General features: G+C 34.7%; 2 protein-coding genes across 6 annotated transcripts; both read right to left on the bottom strand.

The window, feature by feature from the left end:
• Positions 1-9,328: 9,328 nt before the first annotated feature.
• LOC129297371 (uncharacterized) lies at positions 9,329-22,740 on the bottom strand. Of its 5 annotated transcripts, none has more exons than XM_054935704.1 (6): positions 22,667-22,740; positions 21,073-21,161; positions 20,184-20,247; positions 17,494-18,809; positions 12,113-12,176; positions 9,329-10,041 (listed from the first exon to the last, which is right to left on the bottom strand). In XM_054935704.1, the coding sequence occupies exons 4-5, from the start codon at positions 18,272-18,274 to the stop codon at positions 12,130-12,132; spliced, it is 828 nt and encodes a 275-aa protein (XP_054791679.1). In that variant the 5' UTR covers positions 18,275-18,809; positions 20,184-20,247; positions 21,073-21,161; positions 22,667-22,740; the 3' UTR covers positions 9,329-10,041; positions 12,113-12,129. The 5 variants fall into 5 exon arrangements, 1 of the variants encoding a protein (XP_054791679.1); XR_008590190.1 differs by lacking the exon at positions 9,329-10,041 and adding an exon at positions 13,004-13,092 and having other exon boundaries at positions 11,885-12,176; positions 14,136-18,809; XR_008590188.1 differs by lacking the exons at positions 9,329-10,041; positions 21,073-21,161 and adding exons at positions 13,004-13,092; positions 13,664-13,832 and having other exon boundaries at positions 11,885-12,176; positions 14,136-18,809; positions 22,667-22,682.
• On the bottom strand, positions 9,520-10,439 carry LOC129297372 (uncharacterized). The gene is made up of 2 exons (XM_054935705.1): positions 10,314-10,439; positions 9,520-10,041 (listed from the first exon to the last, which is right to left on the bottom strand). The coding sequence occupies exons 1-2, from the start codon at positions 10,437-10,439 to the stop codon at positions 9,520-9,522; spliced, it is 648 nt and encodes a 215-aa protein (XP_054791680.1).
• Position 22,741: the final 1 nt, after the last annotated feature.

The following is a 22,741-nucleotide window of genomic DNA, read 5'->3' as shown; positions in this document are numbered from 1 at the left end:
GCAAAGGATTGACAATCCCTCTTTAAAATAAGAGAATTAATGAGAAAAATAGTGAAGGATTTCCGATCCCTCTCTAAAATAAGACAATTAGCGAGGGATTTAGTGAGGGATTCTATCCCTAGATAATTACTACAAAAAAAATTAATTGTTGATAATGACTTTTAATTATACATTTAATTATTTTATTTAAAATTAACTAAAATATTCATAATAAAATTATTTAATATTTTCTTTATTTTAAGTTAATTTTCATTAATAAAATAATATTTTATTAAAAATATAATATTAAGAACAATTTAAATAAAATATAAATATTTTTAACATATTAATAATTGAAAATAAAATTTAATATGTATATGTGTGTATTTTTATAATATATTATTTGATATATTTATATAGTTCAATAACATATATACATATTTAATTTCTCATATAATGATTGCAAGTGCCTTTCAGTTTAACTGGCAAAGAAGGAGAGCATAAAGCTTAGAAGGTATGAGGTCAAGGGTTCAAACTTTGGCTTTGGCATAAACATGATAAATATATGATATAATAAGGAGCAAGTAACATGGCGCAAGGTGGACAATGATGTGTCATGAGTTGTCGCACATGTGGTGGGTGATAGGGTACGAGATGATAGGTGACATGGTGGTTGACAAAACATGAGGCTGTTGATGACATGCCACAAGTTGACATCACACATGGTGAGTGATGTGGCATAGTTATTTTTAAATATAAGCATATTTAGCGAGGGATTAGCGAGGGACTAATTCCTCGCTAAAGTTATTAAATTTTGAATAGTATTAGAGAGGGATTAGCAAGGAATTTAGTCCCTAGCTAATTTTAGCAAGAGATTGAATCTCTTGCTAAATCTCTTACTAATTAGCAAGGGCAATACAATTTCTTGCTAAATTTAACGAGCCCTTTTTTAGCTACGAATTTAGTAAGGGACAAAATTCTAGCTAAAATGTAATTTAGCTACGAAAAATGAAATTTAGCAAGGGATTCGTCCCTCGCTAAATTCCATTTTTCTAGTAGTGCCCAACCTTCAAGTTCGTCTATGATCAATGCCAACCTAATTTGGGCAGGCCAGGCTTATTCAAATTGGGCTTAATTTGGGTTGAACTTATTCAGATTGGGTTTAAAGTATCCTAACCTTTTTAAAAAGCTCTTATAGCCAAACTTGGCCCTAACACTTTTAGGTTTCGAGCTTATTCAGACCTGCCGAATTCCTGAAACTTTTGAAAAATATTTTTCCTTTATTTTTTGAACTAATTTAATTTTTAAATACGTATGTCAAGTATAAAATATTATTTTAAATTTAAAAGAATAAAATAAAAAATAATAACTTATCAACTTGGTAATTAAGTAGCTCTGTTACTATTTTGTTGTATTATGTGCAATTTATTCATTAATATTTCTTTGCTTATAAATTAATGTCTTAATTGTTTAAATGTTTCTCTTATCATGGTCATATATAAATATTTTATATATTTTAATTAAATTATGTTATTTTAATTATGATCAAGTTGATCTCCATTCAATTACGATTAGACCATTAACTTAAAATCATTGTTCCAATTAAAAAATTATTATTTTTTGGGGCTTGGCCCTAAGTTTTTCTAGCAGATTTAGGCTTAACTCAAATTACCAGCTCTATCAAATATGATAGTTTATGCAATGATACAGAAATGCCTTTGTGTCTAGGGTGTACAAAATATACACAACTAACAGCAGTGTTTAAGCTTATTCAACTTAAAAGCAAGATATGAGTGGAATAATAAAAGTTTCACAAGTTGCTCAGACTGTTGAAAGAGATGCTTTTAGAGGGTAATACACTTCCATGTTGTTCCTATGAGGTGAAAAAAAATTATATCCAATGAATTTGGTGTACCAAAAGATACATGGTTGCCCCAACGACTGTATGTTATATAGAAATGATTTTAAAGTATTAGATGAGTATTTGATCTGTAGGGTATCACGCTACAAAATAAAAGAGATAGATGTTGGTGATGATTCCATTACTAAGAGACCTCCAACGAAGGTGTTGTAGTATCTTCTTATAATATCAAGGTTTAAACATTTGTTTACTGATCCAAATGAGGCAAGAGCTTGAGATGACATGCTAATGAGAGAAAAATTAAAGGCATACTTTGGCATCCAATTGATTATCCATAATGGAAAGAAATTGATTAATTATTTCTTGAATTTGACAATAAGCCTGGAAATCTTAGGCTTGGACTATGTATAGATGGAATTAATTCATACGGCAATTGTAGTATCAATATAGCTTATGGCCTGTTTTGTTAATGGTTTATAATCTTCCTCTATGGTTGTGCATGAAATGTAAATAAATCATGCTGTCTTTAATGATTTCAACCCCTAAACAACCAAGAAATGACATAGATTAATACTTGGCACCTTTGATTGAAAATTTGAAAATGATGTGGGAGGTAGGTGTAGATGTGTTTGATTCATACCAGAATGAGTCTTTCAAGTTACAAGCTATGATTTTTTACACGATAAATGATTTCCTTACATATGAAAACTTTTCTGGATGCAATGTGAAGGGGCATAAAGCATGCCCAATCTATGAAGAGAAGACATCCCATCAACAACTAAAACACAGGAAGAAGACAATCTATCTTAATCACCAAAGATTCTTGAGACAAGACCATACTTATCATAGGCAGAAGTCATCCAATGGCTATCAAGAGTATCAAGAAGCTCCAAAGCCATTAACCATTGGCTTGATATGTTAACGGGTGAAAGACATCAATATGATATTTGGTAAGAGCTAAAATAAAGAAGCTAGAAAGAATTAATGGAAGAAAAGGTCTATCTTTTTTTATTTCCCCTATTAGAACACCCTTGAAGTAAGACACAATCTTGATATGATATGTGTGAAAAAAATATGTGTGGCAATCTAATTGAAATATTGTTAAACATAAAGGGAAAGACCAAGGATGGAGTCAAAGTAAGATTAGACTTACTTGACATAGGAATACGAACAAACTTCGATCCAAGAGCATAAGAAAAGAGAACTTATATGAGCCTAACCCCTCATACTTTGTCTAAGGTCTATATGGTATTAAGGTACCACAAGGATATTCTTCAAATGTCAAGAACCTTATATCAATGAATGATTTAAAATTAGTTGGCTTAACGTCTCATGATTGCCATATACTAATGCAACAATTGTTACCAGTAGCAATTTGAAATAGATTGGAGGAAAAGGTGAGAAAATCAATTATAAGATTATGTGTCTTCTTCAATGCAATTTATAGCAAAGTCATTAATCTTGAGAAATTAGATGAATTGCAAAATGTTGTTGTCATTAGCTTATGCCAACTTGAAATGTATTTTGTTCATTCATTTTTTGACATCATGGTACACTTAATTGTACATTTGTTGAGAGAGATAAAGTTATGCGGCCCTATTTATCTGCGTTGGATGTATTCATTTAAGTGATACATGAAAATTCTTAAAGGGTATGTGAAGAATCCCCATTATCCAGAAGCCTCTATTGTTGAAAGATATGTCGCTGAAGAAGTTGTCGAGTTTTGTATTGAATACCTATCTAAAGTAAAGTCTGTTAGAGTTCTTGAGTCTCACCATGAGGGAATGAGAGTTGAAAGGCAAGGGACACAAGGGATGAAAATAAAGTACATGACACATGAAAAAGTGTAACAAAAACATCTGTACATTCTAAATAACACCAATGATATTCAAGATTATTTGGATGCACATAAAAAGGAATTAAGGGATTGGTACCATAAAAGGGTCGATAAATGGTTGCTAAGTGAGCACAATAAATATTTTTCACTCTAGTTTAGGGTAAAGATAAAGGAGGATCATAAGAAGTCCAATGTTTCTGATATAATAAGATGATTAGCTAGTAAGCCTAACTTTAATTTTACAACTTAGAGTGCATATGACATTTGTAAGGCAAAACATAAGGATGAGCCTTTTATTATGGCAACTCATGCAAAACAAGTTTTTTATGTCACCGATCTAGCTGATAAAAGGTTTTCCATCATATTATTGAGAAAAAGTTTCCTTACTCATGGTGAAAAACAATGAAACAAGTTTTGAAATTAAAGAGATTTCTCTTTTTATGCCAACCTAGCCCCTGTTGGATGTGGAAGATGATAATGTCATGTATGATGTTAAAACTAATCATGAGGAAAGTTTATGAAAGAATTAAAATATATTTATAATGGTAACATAATATTAGTAGATTCTTTTTTTCCTTTTGTTTTCTTTTTTATTCTTTCATTGTTTATATTAGGTTAAATTTATTATATTTTTTGCTACTAACATTATTTATCTTATTTGTTTTATGAGAAATATGGAAAATCCCTCTAGTAGTGGCACTGAAAAAGCAAAGCCTAATAGAGGTAAAAGAGGAGCCACGCAACTTACTAAGTTGACCCAAGTACATGAAAAGGTTTATCTTGACTTTGATGAAAATAGCCAACTAATTGATAAGAAAAGAGGAGACATTTTTAAGAGTTTTATGGGTCTTGTGGCTCATCAAAAAATTAGCATCTTAGAGGTAAAGTGGGATGATATAAAAGAAAGTGATAGAAATGATATTTGGGAAACTATACTGGTATTTCTAATTTCTCTATATCATATTTACTTTTGTTTTGAAATATATATTGTTACTAAATTTATCGTTGGCGTGTGTTATTTCGTAGATTATATATGATAAAAAGAAACTCCATTTTTAAAGGACAAATGGCTAAAATATGCCGAGGGCCAATGGAGGGACTTTAAGTCTAAACTTACAAGAAAATATGTGTTTTCTAATAATGACAATGCAAATGATAATAGTGACAATGATGGCAGCATGAAAAACCTTGGGAGAAGTATCTATTCATTGATTATGACATATGGATGAAATTTGTTCACAATAGACACGATTCCAAATTTTTTGCAAGCTAAAGAAAAATATTATATTAAACTAATTTTATTAAAATTTTATTTTATCAAATGCTTTTCATTGTTTGTAAATAGGGAAAAAGTCAAAAGGGTCAAGAGCGTCGAAAGAAAAACCTTTACAATCATACTATGTTTTCAGGAGGATATGTATATGTTTATAATGTAATGCCCTTTAATGACATTACAATACATTCCACTACAATCAATCTTAATCATTTCAAAATCATTTAAAATGAAAAACATTAGCTTTGGGATCCTAAAAAAAGATTTCAAATCATTTTATAAATTACTCGAATTATAAAACCCAACACATACAATGGAAGCAATATCTATGTATGCAATAAGGACTAAGAATACATGTGCAAAACAAGAAAATAAAGTGAAATTTGACACCATATGCCACGACTCGTGCCACATACATTGCGGCATGTGGCATAGAGGCCACAATCACTTACTCTATGCCATGCACTATGGCATACGGGTATATGCGCTATGGCGCACACACCTAAATTTACTATCAAACAGCGGTTTCTAATATGAAATTTAGATGTGTGTCATTTCCACATCCAATGTCTGATTGGGATGGTTCAAGCGTCCACACGAAGTTTGTTTCAAAATCTAACTAATGTTATTAGTTTCAACTCAATCCGATTATTTTTATCAAAAATTAGATATCCAAGTGCATTGTGATCATTTTCTTCAAAATCTTGCCACTTAAATATCTTAATTCGAAAATTATCATTAGCCACTTTTTGGGCCTTAACCATATCTCATTGGACAATACACACTTAATTGACTACACACATGCACAATATAACACATATACTCATATTGGCCTGTAAACCACCCATTTCACACTTATGGGCTAAATCTCATTTTTACTTCTATATTCTCATACATGGCCAAATCACTACACATACACTTCAAACACCTTGTATTCACATATATGCACATTCATCCACTAGTTCATCCATTCATTTTTCCATTCACATATATAAGGGTTAAGGAATTCAAAATCATCAAACATACCACTATTACATCTTTATGCACATGTATAAATCCTATAGCAACTTATTCATATTCAAGACTAATAACAACAACTTCTTTACACCCAAAACCATACAAAGGCTTAGTGAGAGATCTCTACTCAGTCAATATCTTTTCCATTTGACCCACTAGTACTAGAACCTGAAAAATATGAATAAACATAGGTGAAATAAAAATTTTAGTAACTAATATAATTCCTTTAATGTCTATTATCACAAATAACCATGCTAAAATATCAAAACTAAGGTAATATCACACATATATAAAAGTATGAAGAGATATCATCTTTTCAAGAGTATTTCCACACAATTACACTAGCATGATCATCTACCAAACCTCTAATGCTCCCCGACATGAAACCATAGGTTCCCCTAGATTAATCACTTATTGTCCTGAGCATACTTTTTGTGGTAGAAATACCCAATCAAAGGTAATCTGATTCACTTACAGACTATGGTTTTCATCTTCACACACTTGTGATAGCGGCATCATTGACTCCTAACCGCACCCTAATAAACACTAGAGAATTGCCAGACTGCCCGGATGTCCCATGATAATAATCTCATAATATGCTATACTAGGTTACCCATGGTAATAGCCCCTATAATGCTGCACTGAATGTCCCATGGTGCCAGCCCGACCATATGAATTTTTCACTTACATATCTCCACACACACATCTCCACATGTTTTGGGTGAACTCCTACCCTTATGATTATACTTTTCACAATTTTCACTAATTATTCACATTTCCACAATATATATACTTTCATATCATATGTATATATCTATTAAAATCAATGACTTTTTAAATTTTATTTCACAAACTAATGTTTATGCTAAAAACCATTTAATAACAATCATGCATAAAACTCATAAATTCATAATTTCATATTTGGCATTCACTTCTACATAGTTATAATAATTAATAAACATAATAAACTATATGATTACCTCAATGCACCATTTTATTTACCTCAGCAGATGTTCATGTATGACTTCAAAGTGGGTACCTCACCACAATTCAAAATTCTCTATAAGGAAACAGAGTTATGATTAAATTTTTACCCTAGACTACTTTTCTATTTAATAATATTATGTTACAACTAAAACTTATTTAATATATAGATAAACTTGACTGCAAATTATCAACCCATGCTTGCGTACTTTTCTATTTAATAATATTATGTTACAATGAGACCTTTTTTCAGTTGTCCTTAAATTTTCAAATTTTTTCGATAAATCAAAAAATAGAATTTTTAATAAAATAGTTTTTATGAAAGAGAGTTGAATACAAATGAATATTGAGTAGAGAAAAGCTTTGCAAAAAAGAATTTTATTGGTTCTCATAAAGTGTAAGTTGGAGATATATTACATGTTATAAAGGTCCACATTGACATCCACAATAACTAACCAGTTGTATTGTCATCATCAATTGTATATTCAAACCAAAGAAAATCTTTGACTAATTGTGTGTTTGGATTAAAAAATTTACAACTGAGGTTAGGATTCAACTGAGGTTAGCAAACTGAGGTTAGAAAAAAAGTCAGTTGATGTAATGTGATTTATGTTTGGATACTATTTTTTTAAAAAGTCAGTCAGATAAACTGAAATTCATTTGGATGGTTTAATTCAAAAGCCAGTTGAGATATTTAATGGCAAAAATAAGCATGAAATTTTTTTCTTAAATATTAAATCTTAAATAAGCATGTTTATATTTTTTTGACTAACTAATCAATAAAAAATATTAAAGTTAAAATCACAACTAATAAGTAAAATATCTTAAATATTCAACCATAAAAACCTAAAATAAATTAATATTTAATTGATATAATTTACAAGTTGATCTCTAATTATATCACGAACACGCTGCATCTGTCTTGATGATCTGGGTAGATTTGACAAGGATGCTTCACTAATATCGATATCTTCCTCCTGGACTTCTACACTTTCATCTTCAGCTTGTATGAACTGCTCGTCAGTAATTAAATTTCTCTTAATAAAATTATGTATTGCCATTATTGTACAAACAATTTGAACTTGTGTTTTAATTTAAATTTGGGCATTTTTCGTATAATTGCAAACCTATTCTTCCACACTCCAAAAGTTCTTTTTATAGTGCATCTTAGACTTGAATGATAATAATTGAAGATCTCATTATTGTTTGCAAATCCTGCAACTCGTCTAAAGTCTGGAAGGTGATAACATTCGCAACGATATAGACCAAGATACCCATTTAGTGTTGGATAACCAGAATCAACCAAATAATATTTACCTATTAAATGAAAGGAAGTGATGTAAATTTGACCAACATTAAATCAATGCAATAATAATTATAGTGACTTTAATAAAATATACCTGGAGGTGGAAGCAAAAAATGCATTAAAGGAGTTGATATGGCATTATCAAATACTCAAGCATCATGAGCTGTACCTTCCCATCCCGTAATGATAAAAGTAAAACACATGTCCCAATCACATACAACCATAATATTCTGTATTGCATATCCCTTTCTTCCAATAAATTTGATTTGATCAGCAACGCTAACCATGCATGGCACATGAGTGCCATCAATTGCTCCTATAGCATCCTTAAAGAATGGCCAATACCGTGGATCATTTTGAATTTTTGAATGACATCGTTGAAACAAACGATCGAGTGGCTTTATGTTTGCCTTGGAAAGGTTAAGGCAGGCAGCTAATACTTTATGAAAATTTCTATGAACAGTTTCCCCTGAATGCTGAAATCGTTCCTGTATCATCCTATTACCAACTCCATGTCCAATTGTATTTAAAAACATTCCAACCATTTCTTCAACTCCCATTTTTTAGACTTCTTTAGACGAAGATCAACTAGTGTCGCACACAGTCGCCTAAACAAATGATTTTTCATTTGAAACATTTCATAACAACAATCAGGATAACCTTGCAAAATCTCATCGACCCACATTTGTCCTGTTTGCATGCTAGTTCTCCGTGGCTCTTTACACACATATGGCATCACATATTCACTAACTAATTGACATATTTCTTCTTGCTCCGTTATATCTTGCTGTAATAAGGGAAGTAGTTGATGAACCACATCTACATCCTAACCTTCATTCCAACCTAACATATATTCATTCGAATCTTCCATGATTTTTAAACCTGAGGTAAAATAGTATGTAAATATCATTTGTATATAATATAAAGTACATAATATATATAAATATCATAAAAGATAAAGCATAAGATAAGCATTAGATAAGAGTTAAATATTCACTACAAACCAAGTCATCATTTGCAAATTACTAGTCAAAATAAAGCAACTACAAGTCAAACACAAGTCAAAATAAAGCAACTACAAGTCAAACACAAGTCAAGTCATCATAAGCCTAGATAAAAATTCATGTAGATGCATTTTTTGAAATCCAATCTGGTAGATGGTAAACTTGGTACTTCAACTAATTGACCAAGTGATCAGGATGATCTTTAAGTTGCCAGTAAACATCTCGCATAGGCTTGTACAGAACAAGATTGACACATCTCTAATTCAAATCTTTATCACCAAAAACTTCTGGGAGTCCATTTAGGTGAGCCACAACTTTAGAAACTCCTATGTCATTTGCTAAAATCTTGTTCACTGTCTCTGTTCTTGCTCTATTATCCTTAGCCATTTCACTCATTGCATCTGCTATTTTCATTGAGGCAGGGACTTTTTGCTTTTTCCTCCCACCAATGCCTACAATCCTCTTTCTCTTGCCTTGACTTCCGTCACCACTGGTTCCACCAGTATTTGTGGTTACATTCAAGCCCAACAGCTCATCGGTGACTCCCGTAGGTGCTGCAGTGTCAGATAAATTTAGTTCCTCTTCACTATCACCAGAGCCTTCTCGAAGGTCAATAGTAGGGCAGGACACATCCTCATCATCATCATCCTCTATTTGGGTCTGGGTAGCAGATGGTATAAAAAGTGTCTCCCCAATTGCCAGGACATCCTTGAATATCAAAGTTAATTCCCTTGCAAATCTCAAACCTTTATATCTAAATTTTCCATAAAGGGGATTTTCCTGCAACCATTCAAATAACCAACAATTAAAATTCTCAAATTAAATTCTAATCTTAAAAACACTTAACAACTAATCCATACCAAGATTTTTCACTCCCACCACTCATCTGGAGCATCAACAGTATTCTTGTCACTGTCCCATCCTAAGCCGATTTCACTTGAAAACAACTTATGCCATATGTTCCATTCTTTCCTCATGTTATCTAGCTTATTTTTTAATTGCTTTCGCTCATACCTTTTTCCTATTTTTGCCTCAAACCCCTCAATTATTGCCTGCCACCCATTTTTGTTGAAAGTAGTTCCCTTCCTTTGTTTCTTGTACACTTGCTCCAAGCATTCCTTAATGAAAATTTTTGTCAAGGTTGAATTCCACACAGCTTTTCCCTTTTTGTTGTTCATTGTTCTATAAACTAGCCAACCATCACAAACATGCAAGATTAATAAATATCTCTCCTCTTTCAAACACTCTAAAAATAATAAGGTTTTGATAATTTTTTTTAATTTTGTTTAACCAATCTAATAGTTCCCTTCAAACATTATTGTGCCTAACATTAAATTATAATGGGTTTGAAACTTTTAGAACTAGGACTTTTCACATAAAAATTCCTCAAAATTATAGCTCAATACTTCATTAAAATACGGTTTCCTATTAAACATTTTGTCAAAATACCAAATGTACATTATTTTCAATTTCATGATAAAACTTTTAACATTCAAATTTATTACCCAACAATTTCTCAACTTAATAATTATAAAGAACTCAACTAGCTACACAATATTTTCATAATCAAATTTCAACAGCCAATGACAAGCTTATTTGACAAAATTATAGTAGTCAAAGCGATTATGTCTTCTGTAACACTTGCCCCGAGTGTTATCCAAAAATCAAACAATTCAAATAAACTAAGTGTGATTAAGGAATTAATTCTAAAACCAACTTAGGAAACAAACCATTTAAATCACTAAGCAAATACACAATTGCAAAGTAAACATTTAAAGCCTTTAAAAAAAATTTATAGGTTCTACCTATAGCAAGCGAAAGCAAGCTAGACGAAAGTGAAATAAAAAGATGCTGTCATGACAGCCTTCCTGGGCCAACTTCCGGGAGGCACCGTTTCGTAATTCGACCTCCGATTGAAGTAATTTTAAAGCTCACACATCACATTCAAAGGGTACTATAAGTATATCAAATTTCAAAAAGATTCAACGGTCGAATTAAAAATTGGACATGTTATAAATTTGGTCACTTTTGCTGTCATGACAGCTAATAGCTGTCATGACAGCACTTCCGGACTAACTTTCGGAGTACACCATTTCATCATCCGACCTCCGATCGATATGATTCTAAATCCCACATGAAGCTTATAAAAGGTTTTACTTGTGACCCAAATTTTAGCGAAATCCAACAGTCAGATTAAGATTTGGACACCCGGATGCAAAAGTGCAATTTTTTTAGTAAAAACCATTTTCAAAATTGTCCAAATCTCATCCTAATGGTCACAAACCTGTGGGAACACTTTGGACACGTCAAATAAGACTAAAAATACCTGATAGAACATTCAAATAATAGAAAACCCCCATACATCAAAATTTGACCACCCAGGTGCCATTTCTCAAAATGAACCCTAAACCCTCAAAATGCACAAATCATATAAGAGTGGTCACAAATCAATCTAAATACCATGTATTTATATAAATACATATGCTAAACATTTTCACTTGGCTCAAAGCTCCTTGTGGGGCCCACACACCCACTCTCTCTATCCAAGGTGTATGTTTGCCCATAGCACATCATTTGCAATGCAACCACTTTGCATTTACTTATAAAATCACATATATATCAAAATAAATATCTGCTTGTAATAGAAACTTGGTCTATTAAGTAAATCCATCAAAACCACACACCATAACCAAGTTTCCTAGCCACAAGTCTGCAAACAGACAAAAATTCATACACAAGCACACAATCCACACATATTCACACACACATACATAATCATATCCTACTGGCACCCTAATCCTAAATACATTACAATATATTTGCTCAAAAGAAAGGGGTTGCAGTTCTTTACAAATCACAAGCAAACCCCTAGCTTTGCTCCTTTCCCCGTCCACCACTGGATCCTTCACCTGGACCTATAATATTAAAAAGAAAGGGATAAGACAACCACAGTCTCAGTAACAAAGAAATCTACATTGATTATTACAAAGTAAGCCATAATCAAATAAATGAATAATAAATTCAACATAGTATATAATTTAGCCATTTAAAATGTATGAATGCATGACCTAGGCCGATATGGCCTTTCATGACCAACGGAATGCCCCCTGGCACTCTTTAACTTGCAGGTAAACCTTATACCTACTTGTACCTCCACAGGCACAAAACATAGTTTAAGGCATGATCTAATCCACCAAACTGCCTATGCCCCTTCGACGTAAATCCTGAGCAGTCAAAACTAACTCCCTCCCAGAGCCAGCTCGACTTACTCTCCATGTGAGGGCTACCTTAGCCTAGGCACTCAACCTCACACTTCATATGTCGGATTCCCTCCCCCACTGAGAGGTGTCGAACACTCAATACACTAACCACTTTAGTGCACTGAGCCCACAATATGTAAGACAACACTGAGTACTAACAGTGTACCATAAAATATCAAAAATCTACACCTTCTTATTGGTGAACTCCCACCAAGATCATGCCTTTTACTCTTGTCTATCTTTCCTGAGTATTGACCATTCAACACTCTAAAGTAGTATAACATTTATAAATCTCGTTTCCATAAAAACATTGTTATGAAACAATTAAAAAAAAACATAATTGCACTATAATCAAAGTAATACCCCATAACCCTTTATAAAGCACATTTAATCTTTTAAAACATGTAATGCATGATAGATAGTAATATTTATTCAAAAATAGCTAAAACAGAGTAATAGAAAATATAAGTTTTCCCTATTACCTCAACCCTTTAGTACCAAAAGGGTTCCCCTTGTATAAAATAGAGCTCAGCTTGTTCCTTAATTTCTGAACAAATTCCACCAACAATTCCTACAACATATAAGTGATCCACATCACTTATCATGTCAAATAGCATTAATGAAGACTATAACTCATACCACACAACTTGGGTCTATGAGCCATAATCCATCCCAATGGTCCATATATTAAACCAACCATTCACATAGTATCACTTAATCACCAAAACCATTTATTAGCCATCACTACGCTAATTTTAATTTATATAATTTTTTAATCAATTAAAAACCTTTACTTAGTGCCATCAACTTTCACCATTAGCCTTTATAATGAAAACCAAACCTTAATTTAAATCTTATTGGGCTCAAATAGCAAAATTATAACTAAATCAATAGGCTTAAACCATTGAGGAGCAAAAATCCAATTTCTCAGGGTTTATTTTGTGCCCAAAACACCTCTTTTCATCCAATTATCCACTCAAAACATTAGATCACTATATAGAAACTCAAAACATGCTCCCTAGGATCCAAAGAAATAAAAGCTTACAAGAATAAAGCCTTTGGGATCAAAATCCAAAAATTTCTTCTTCCAAAAATTGAAGAAAATCAAGAGAAAGAGAAGAGGATTGAAGTAGGGAGTTTACCTATCATGTAGCTGAGCTCGCAACGGTCGCAAAGACTCCTAGATCCAAGCCTAACTCCCTCCCTTTCTCTTCTCTTCTTCCTCTCTCTCTTTCTCCCGTTTGTGCGTTTCTTTTTTTTTGTTCATTTTCTCTGCATTTCTGCATCTGTTTTCCCCTTATAAAAGCTGATCTAAAAGTTTGGGGAAAATTACAAGAAATGGCCCAACATTTTTTATTATTGCATAAAAGCCCGGGTCAACTTTGGTAATTTTTCCCAAAGTTAAAAATCAAATAAAACTAAACTTTTGCTTAGTAAAATTCAAACTCTTGACCTCTATCAAATTATTCTAAATTTTAATTTAATTATAGATATTTTATTTTATTTTTATAAATTCGAGTTTTAAAATTTCGGGATGTTACATTCTCCCCTCCTTTAAAAAGAATTTTGTCCCCAAAATCCAAGCTAATATATGAACCAAAGAGATAAACATACCTAGGGAAACAACTGTGAATATTCCTTCCTCATTTGATCCTCGGTCTCCCAAGTTGCATCTCTCAGAGCCGTCCCTTTCCAAATCACTTTTACCAACCGGATTGTCTTATTTCTGAGTTGCTTATTCTTAGCATCTACAATACGATCTGGTTCAGTCCGGTAGGTTAAATTATCTTGAATTTCAACCTCTTCAGGTTCTATCACATACGATGGGTCTGGCTGGTACTTCTTCAGCTGTGACACATGAAACACGTTGTGTAGACCCACTAATTGAGGCGGCAATGCCAACTGATATGCCACCGGCCCAACTTTCTTCAAAACCTCAAAAGGACCCATATATCGAGGAGATAACTTTTTAGCCCGAATTGAGCATCCAATGCCCGTCAATGGGGAAACTTTAAGAAAGACATGATCCCTAACCTCAAAAGACAAGTCCTTACGACGATTATCTGCATAACTTTTCTGTCTACTTTGTGCTGTAAGAAGCTTTTATTGGATCAATTTGATTTTCTCTGTGGTCTCATCTACCACATCCGGTCCCATCATTGTCCTCTCACTCAACTCATACCAACAAAGAGGCGATCTGCACCGTCTTCCATACAATGCTTCATAAGGAGCCATTTGAATACTGGCATGATAACTGTTATTATAAGCAAACTCTGCCAGAGGTAAATGCTTATCCCAGCTTCCCTGAAGCTCTAGGGCACATGACCTCAACATATCCTCTAATGTCTGGATTGTCCGCTCAGTTTGTCCATCCGTTTGTGGATGATAAGACGTACTAAACTTCAGATCCATGCCCATAGCCTTTTGCATAGCTTGCCATAAATTTGATGTAAATCGAGAATCACGGTCTGAAACAATATCCCTCGGTACCCCATGTAGTCGCACAATCTCCTTAATATAGATCTCAGCATACCTATCAACTGTATAGGTGGTCTTGACCGGTAAGAAATGTGCTGACTTAGTTAAACAATCTACAATTACCCAGATAGAGTCAAAACTAGCCTGGGTCCTCGGCAAACCAGATACAAAATCCATTGAAATACTCTCCCATTTCCATTTAGGAATCTTTAAAGGCTGCTGTAATAACCCCGATGGCTTTTGGTGCTCTATCTTGACCTTCTGATAGGTCAAACACTTACTAACATACTCTGTGACATCCTTTTTCATGCCTGGCCACCACCAATGATGCTGCATGTCATGATACATCTTAGTAGCACCAGGATGAAGGGTGTAGCTACTTCGATATGCCTCATCCAATAATTTCTTCCGAATAGACTCATTGTTAGAAATACATACCCTATCCTTGAAAACCACATACCCATCATCACTAAACCAATAGTCCATTATCTCACCATTCTCGATGTCTTAACATATTTTTAACAAAATCGGATCTTGAAGCTAAGCATCTCGTATCTCTTTCCAAAATTCATTAGAAATAACCATAGTATTAAGACCATTCAAAGAGAACTTAGTCATACCCAAAGAAGTTTCAACCAAAGATTCCATCAATCTATGCTCCCGAACCATTAAATAGGCCACATGTAAGGTCTTGTGACTAAGAGCATCTGCTACCACATTTGCTTTCCCCGAATGATACTTAAATTCAAAATTATAATCTTTAAGAAACTCCATCCAACATCTCTGTCTTATGTTCAGCTCTTTTTGATCCACCAGGTACTTGAGACTTTTATGGTCGCTCATGACCCTGAACTCTGTTCCATAAAGATAATGACGCCAGATCTTTAACACAAAGACCACCACAGCCAACTCGAGATCATGTGTTGGATAATTCTCCTCATGCGGTCTAAGTTGTCTAGATGCATATGCCACTGGTCTCTCATCTTGCATTAGAACACAACCAAGACCCTTATGAGAGGCATCAGTATACACATCATAGGGCTTTTGAGGATCCGAAATCACCAACACTGGAGCTGTTGTTAACCTTTCTTTCAACTCAAGAAAAGCTGTCTCGCACTTATCATCCCAAATAAATGGCCTATCCTTCCTTATGAGTTTAGTCAAAGGCATCAAAATCTGAGAGAAACCTTTGATAAAACGTCGGTAGTAACCTGCTAATCTCAGAAAACTACGGATCTCAGTTATCGATTTTGGTCTCTCCCATTGCATGACTGCTTCAACCTTATATGGATCAACTGCAATACCATTTGCCGACATGATATGTCCCAAGAACCTAACCTCTCTCATCCAAAACTCGCACTTACTGAGCTTGGCATATAGCTTATGATCTCGCAGAAACCTTAGGACAGTCCTCGAGTGTCTGGCATGCTGTTCCTCATTTTTAGAGCAGATCAGTATATCGTCAATAAAAACTACCACAACTGATCCAAGAAAGGTCGAAAAATGCGGTTCATATAGTCCATGCAAACCGCAAGCGCATTAGTTAGCCCAAGTGGCTTAACCAAAAACTTGTAATGACCATACCGAGTCCTGAAAGCAGTCTTCGCCACATCCTTCTCACTAACCCTCAGCTAATGGTACCCTGAACGTAAATCAATCTTAGAGAAAATCGTGGCACCAACCAACTGATCTAAGAGATCATCAATGCGAGGCAGTAGGTACTTGTTCTTTACCGTAACCTTATTCAACTACCTGTAATCGATACACAATATTAAACTACCATCCTTCTTCTTCACAAATAAGACAGGAGATCCCCAAGGAGAAACACTAGGTCTAATAAATCCCTTATCTAACAGCTCCTCAAGTTGCTTCTTCAACTCAACTAACTCTGAAGGAGCCATTCTATAGGGAGCCTTTGAAATTGGCTGAGTCCTTGGTACCAGGTCAATCGAGAATTCAACCTCACGTTCTGGAGGTAATCTTGATACATCCTCAGAAAACACCTCTGGGAACTCCCTAACAACCTCAATTTCATCCACCATACCTGTCTCAGACCCTTGGGTAGCGAGCACTACCACGTAAGCCTCACAACCCTGCTCAATCAACCTTTCAACTTGCAAAGAAGAAAGAAAACAAGAATGACTAGGGTATTCCTCGATCACCTGCGGTACTTCTACCAAAGTCACTGTCTTAGCCACACAATTTAAGACAGGACCATAAGCTGTCAACCAATCCATACTAATAATTAAATCAATCCCTTGCATAGGTAATTTGATCATATTCACCTAAGTCGATCGCCCATTAAAAGTCATCTTAGTCCTACACACCACACTAGATTGACCAACCAAACCAGAAGTAGAGGAAACTTTTATATCATGGGGCAACTGGTCAGCAGGCATAGCCATTCTATTTAAGCGCTCGGCAGAAATAAAAGAATGCATCACACCACAATCAAACAAAGCTTCTAAATCGAGGCCACAGATAGAAACCATACCAGTGATTAGATTCGATGACTTTCTAGCCTCCTCTTGAGATACTGTATACACTCTACCAGGAATCACGTTCCTCCGGTCCGAGCTCTCATGTAAATTAAGGCAGTCACGGATCAAATGGCCTAACTTTCCACACTTGTAGCAAGCAAAGCAGTGACCAAAATGAACCCTACCACATCTATTGCAAGGTGACCTCGCTGTGCTTAGAATTGGGGCTTGACTAGTCTGTGAAGAACGTGCTGGAGCATTCCCAGAGAAACGAGAACCCCCAGATCTCATATTACCACCCCGATTACCTTGAAATCTTGAATCCCTATTTAAATTTTGATTACCAGAAGTAGAAGAAGACCCAGTTCTAAAGGAGCCACTAGAAGAAGAACCAGAGCTAAAACCCATTCTCTTAGATACACCACCAGTAGGAGCCAACCCAAAAGAAAATCGACCTCGTGTATCCCTGCTCTGGCTACTCTCTGTGTCTCGGCCTCGGTAAGCGGCAATCCTCAGACGATTGCACATCTCATCATATATTGCCTCGCCCAACAAAGATAGCTGCTGGCGGTATTCTGGCCTCATCTTTTCTAATAACCTCTTTGCTTTCCACTTGCTATCATTAGAAGCCTTCAGATATGTTGAGAACTTAGACAGCTGATTGAATTTTCTCATAAAAGTCTCCTCGTCTAAGTCCCCCTGCTGAAATGCATGAAACTCTGCCTCTTTCTCATCTCTAAAAGCTTGTGGAAAGTGAAAATCATAAAATCTTTCTTTAAATTCAGCCCAAGACATAGATCTTCCATATGTGGGCTTAACAAATCCCACCAATGCTTGGCTTCACCAACAAGCTGCATCGTAGTCAAGATAACCCTCTGCTCAGATGTACACCTCACAACAGTAAATAACTACTCCATCCGATCCAACCACTCCTCAGCTTTCCTATCAAGCATACTACCATCATATGTGGTCGAATTAGAGCGAGAGAATTCCTTCCAAGGTTCGGATATGTCATCCTCTTGATTATTAGCAACTGATACATGAGCTCCCATAGTACTAGAAGATCCCTGTCCAGCACTTAGGTCAACATGCTGATCTGGAACAGTATGACTTCTAAGATTTTGCTATATATCTACCATAACATCAAGCAGCCTAGCCATGACTGCATCCGTCCCCTGTGGTGGTGGTGGAGGTGGAGGTGGAGGCAGAGGCGGAGGCAGAGGAGGTAGAGGTGGTGGTCGTTCCTCATTCCTCGATCTACCCCTTCCCCTTCGAGCCATATTAGAACTGAAAGGTGTACAGCCACAAGCGTACGGACCTTTCTCCCCTCCTAAAGGAACAAGCCAGAGAAAGAAAAACAATATTAGTCTAGGTTAGTGGTAGAAGGAAAAGAGTAAAAAAAGTAATGTATTTAAGGTGCCAAGTAGGAAAAAGGAATCATAAACCTAAAACTGATACCAAATGTAACACTTGCCCTGAGTGTTATCCAAAAATCACACAATTCAAATAAACTAAGTGTGGTTAAGAAATTAATCCTAAAACCAACTTAGGAAACAAACCATTTAAATCACTAAGCAAATACACAATTGCAAAGTAAACATTTAAAGCCTTTAAAAAAAATTTATAGGTTCTACCTATAGCACGCAAAAGCAAGCTAGACGAAAGTGAAATAAAAAGATGCTGTCATGACAGCCCTCCTGGGCCAACTTGTGGGAGGCACCGTTTCATCATTCGACCTCCGATCGAAGTAATTTTAAAGCTCACACATCACATTCAAAGGGTACTATAAGTATATCAAATTTCAAAAAGATCCAACGGTCGAATTAAAAATTAGACATGTTATAAATTTTGTCACTTTTGCTGTCATGACAGCTAATGACAGCACTTCCGGACCAACTTCCGGAGTGCACCATTTCATCATCCGACCTCCGATCGGAGTGATTCCAAATCCCACATGTCACTTTTTAAGAATACTATTAGAATACCAAATTTTGAAAAAATCCAACAGACAGATTGAATTTTGTGTGGGTTACAATATAACTACTGTAGCTGTCATGACAGCAATGAAATGCTGTCATGACAGCACCTCCAGACCAAATTCTAGAGTGCGCCGTTTCTCCATCCGATATCTAATCAACATGATTCCAAATCCCACACGAAGCTTATAAAAGGTTTTACTTGTGACCCAAATTTTAGAGAAATCCAACGGTCAGATTAAGATTTGGACACCCGGATGCAAAAGTGCAGTTTTTTAGTAAAAACCATTTCAAAATTGTCCAAATCTCATCCTAATGGTCACAAATCAATCTAAATACCATGTATTTATATAAATACATATGCTAAACATTTTCACTTGGCTCAGAGCTCCTTGTGGGGCCCACACACCCACTCTCTCTATCCAAGGTGTATGTTTGCCCATAGCACATCATTTGCAATGCAACCACTTTGCATTTGCTTATAAAATCACATATATATCAAAATAAATATCTGCTTATAATAGAAACTTGGTCTACTAAGTAAATCCATCAAAACCACACACCATAACCAAGTTTCCTAGCCACAAGTCTGCAAACAGACAAAAATTCATATACAAGCACACAATCCACACATATTCACACACATACATAATCATATCCTACTGGCACCCTAATCCTAAATACATTACAATTTATTTGCTCAAAAGAAAGGGGTTGCAGTTCTTTACAAATCACAAGCAAACCCCTAGCTTTGCTCCTTTCCCCGTCCACCACTGGATCCTTCACCTGGACCTATAATATTGAAAAGAAAGGGATGAGACAACCACAGTCTCAGTAACAAAGAAATCTACATTGATTATTACAAAGTAAGCCATAATCAAATAAATGAATAATAAATTCAACATAGTATATAATTTAGCCATTTAAAATGTATGAATGCATGACCTAGGCCGGTATGGCCTTTCATGACCAACGGAATGCCCCCTGGCACTCTTTAACTCGCAAGTAAACCTTATACCTACTTGTACCTCCACAGGCACAAAACATAGTCTAAGGCATGATCTAATCCACCGAACTGCCTATGCCCCTTCGACGTAAATCCTGAGCAGTCAAAGCTAACTCCCTCCCAGAGCCAGCTCAACTTACTCTCCATGTAAGGGCTACCTTGGCCTAGGCACTCAACCTCACACTTCATATGTCGGATTCCCTCCCCCACTGAGAGGTGTCGAACACTCAATACACTAACCACTTTAGTACACTGAGCCCACAATACGTAAGACAACACTGAGTACTGACAGTGTGCCATAAAATATCAAAAATCCACACCTTCTCATTGGTGAACTCCCACCAAAATCATGCCTTTTACTCTTGTCTATCTTTCCTGAGTATTGACCATTCAACACTCTAAAGTAGTATAACATTTATAAATCTCGTTTCCATAAAAACATTGTTATTAAACAATTAAAAAAAACATAATTGCACTATAATCAAAGTAATACCCCATAACCCTTATAAAGCACATTTAATCTTTTAAAACATGTAATGCATGATAGCTAGTAATATTTATTCAAAAATAGCTAAAATAGAGTAATGGAAAATATAAATTTTCCCTGTTACCTCAACCCTTTGGTACCAAAAGGGTTCCCCTTGTATAAAATAGGGCTCAGCTTGTTCCTTAATTTCTGAACAAATTCCACCAACAATTCCTACAACATATAAGTGATCCACATCACTTATCATGTCAAATAGCATTAATGAAGACTATAACTCATACCACACAACTTGGGTCTATGAGCCATAATCCATCCTAATGGTCCATATATTAAACCAACCATTCACATAGTATCACTTAATCACCAAAACCATTTATTAGCCATCACTAGGCTAATTTTCAATTTATATAATTTTTTAATCAATTAAAAACCTTTACTTAGTGCCACCAACTTTCACCATTAGCCCTTATAATGAAAACCAAACCTTAATTTAAATCTTATTGGGCTCAAATAGTAAAATTATAATTAAATCAACAGGCTTAAACCATTGAGGAGCAAAAACCCAATTTCTCAGGGTTTATTTTATGCCCAAAACACCTCTTTTCATCCAATTATCCACTCAAAACATTAGATCGCTATATAAAAACTCAAAACATGCTCCCTAAGATCCAAAGAAACAAAAGCTTACAAGAATAAAGCCTTTGGCATCAAAATCCAAAAATTTCTTCTTCCAAAAATTGAAGAAAATCAAGAGAAAGAGAAGAAGATTGAATAGGGAGTTTACCTATCATGTAGCTGAGCTCACAACGGTCGCAAAGACTCTTAGATCTAAGCCTAACTCCCTCCCTTTCTCTTCTCTTCTTCCTCTCTCTCTCTCCCCCGTTTGTGCGTTTCTTTTTTTTTGTTCATTTTCTCTGCATTTCTGCATCTGTTTTCTTAGTAATTTTGGGGAAAATTACAAGAAATGGCCCAACATTTTTTATTATTGCATAAAAGCCCGGGTCAACTTTAGTAATTTTTCCCATTGTTAAAAATCAAATAAAACTAAACTTTTGCTTAGTAAAATTCAAACTCTGGACCTCTATCAAATTATTCTAAATTTTAATTTAATTATAAATATTTTATTTTATTTTTATAAATCCGAGTTTTAAAATTTCGGGATGTTACATCTTCTAAAGGTTTAATGAAATTTTAATAAATTCAAATTCAAACAAACTCTCCTAATAGATATTTTATCAAACACCTCATGGGAATTGTTCTTTAAACAAATGCCAGCTTCTTTCTCTTCAATTTACTTCCAAAATTTCATAATAGCAATATAAACTCAATTAGAATTCAAACCCACATCCTCATTCTCTTATTCTTCATACTAGGAGTTTTAGCTAAACTCACTTTTTCCTCAAACTCCAACATGCATGATATCATAAGGAGATGAATTTCACAGCTTCATCCACTCCAAACAAAATTATTTTAATTCACAATTTCTGATCATATTATACTTTCAACACCTAATTTTAGCTTAATTCCATAATTTTAAATATTTTTATTTCCTCAACAGCCAAAAAAGCAGTAAAATTCAAGAGAGGAATTTCAACTTCAACAACATTACCACAGACTCACACGCACAAGTTCAGCACTGAAGCACCAAGCACAACTTCATCCATTAATACACACAAGTGCGCAGAACCAAGTAGGGAGGAAGAGTAAAAAATCCATACCTCTAAACAACAATGGTGGAAGTTAGAAGAAAGAGACGCTGCTTCTCAAACAAGGAAGAAGAAGACGATAAAGGG

The sequence above is a fragment of the Prosopis cineraria genome, unplaced genomic scaffold (genome assembly GCF_029017545.1).
Source record: "Prosopis cineraria cultivar Desert tree isolate PC_DT_omini unplaced genomic scaffold, ASM2901754v1 PC506, whole genome shotgun sequence".
Lineage (NCBI taxonomy): Eukaryota > Viridiplantae > Streptophyta > Magnoliopsida > Fabales > Fabaceae > Prosopis > Prosopis cineraria.
This window is presented reverse-complemented; position numbering and strand designations above follow the sequence as displayed.

Excerpts from the sequence above, each read along its gene's own strand:
- LOC129297372 (XM_054935705.1), bottom strand. The coding sequence starts at position 10,439 with ATGAACAACAAAAAGGGAAAAGCTGTGTGGAATTCAACCTTGACAAAA. Across the intron at positions 10,042-10,313 it reads TCAACAAAAATGGGTGGCAG|GAAAATCCCCTTTATGGAAA; the intron begins GCAATAATTGAG and ends GAATGGTTGCAG.
- LOC129297371 (XM_054935704.1), bottom strand. The coding sequence starts at position 18,274 with ATGTCTTGGGCTGAATTTAAAGAAAGATTTTATGATTTTCACTTTCCA. Across the intron at positions 12,177-17,493 it reads GTCATCGAATCTAATCACTG|GTCCAGGTGAAGGATCCAGT; the intron begins GTATGGTTTCTA and ends TTAATATTATAG.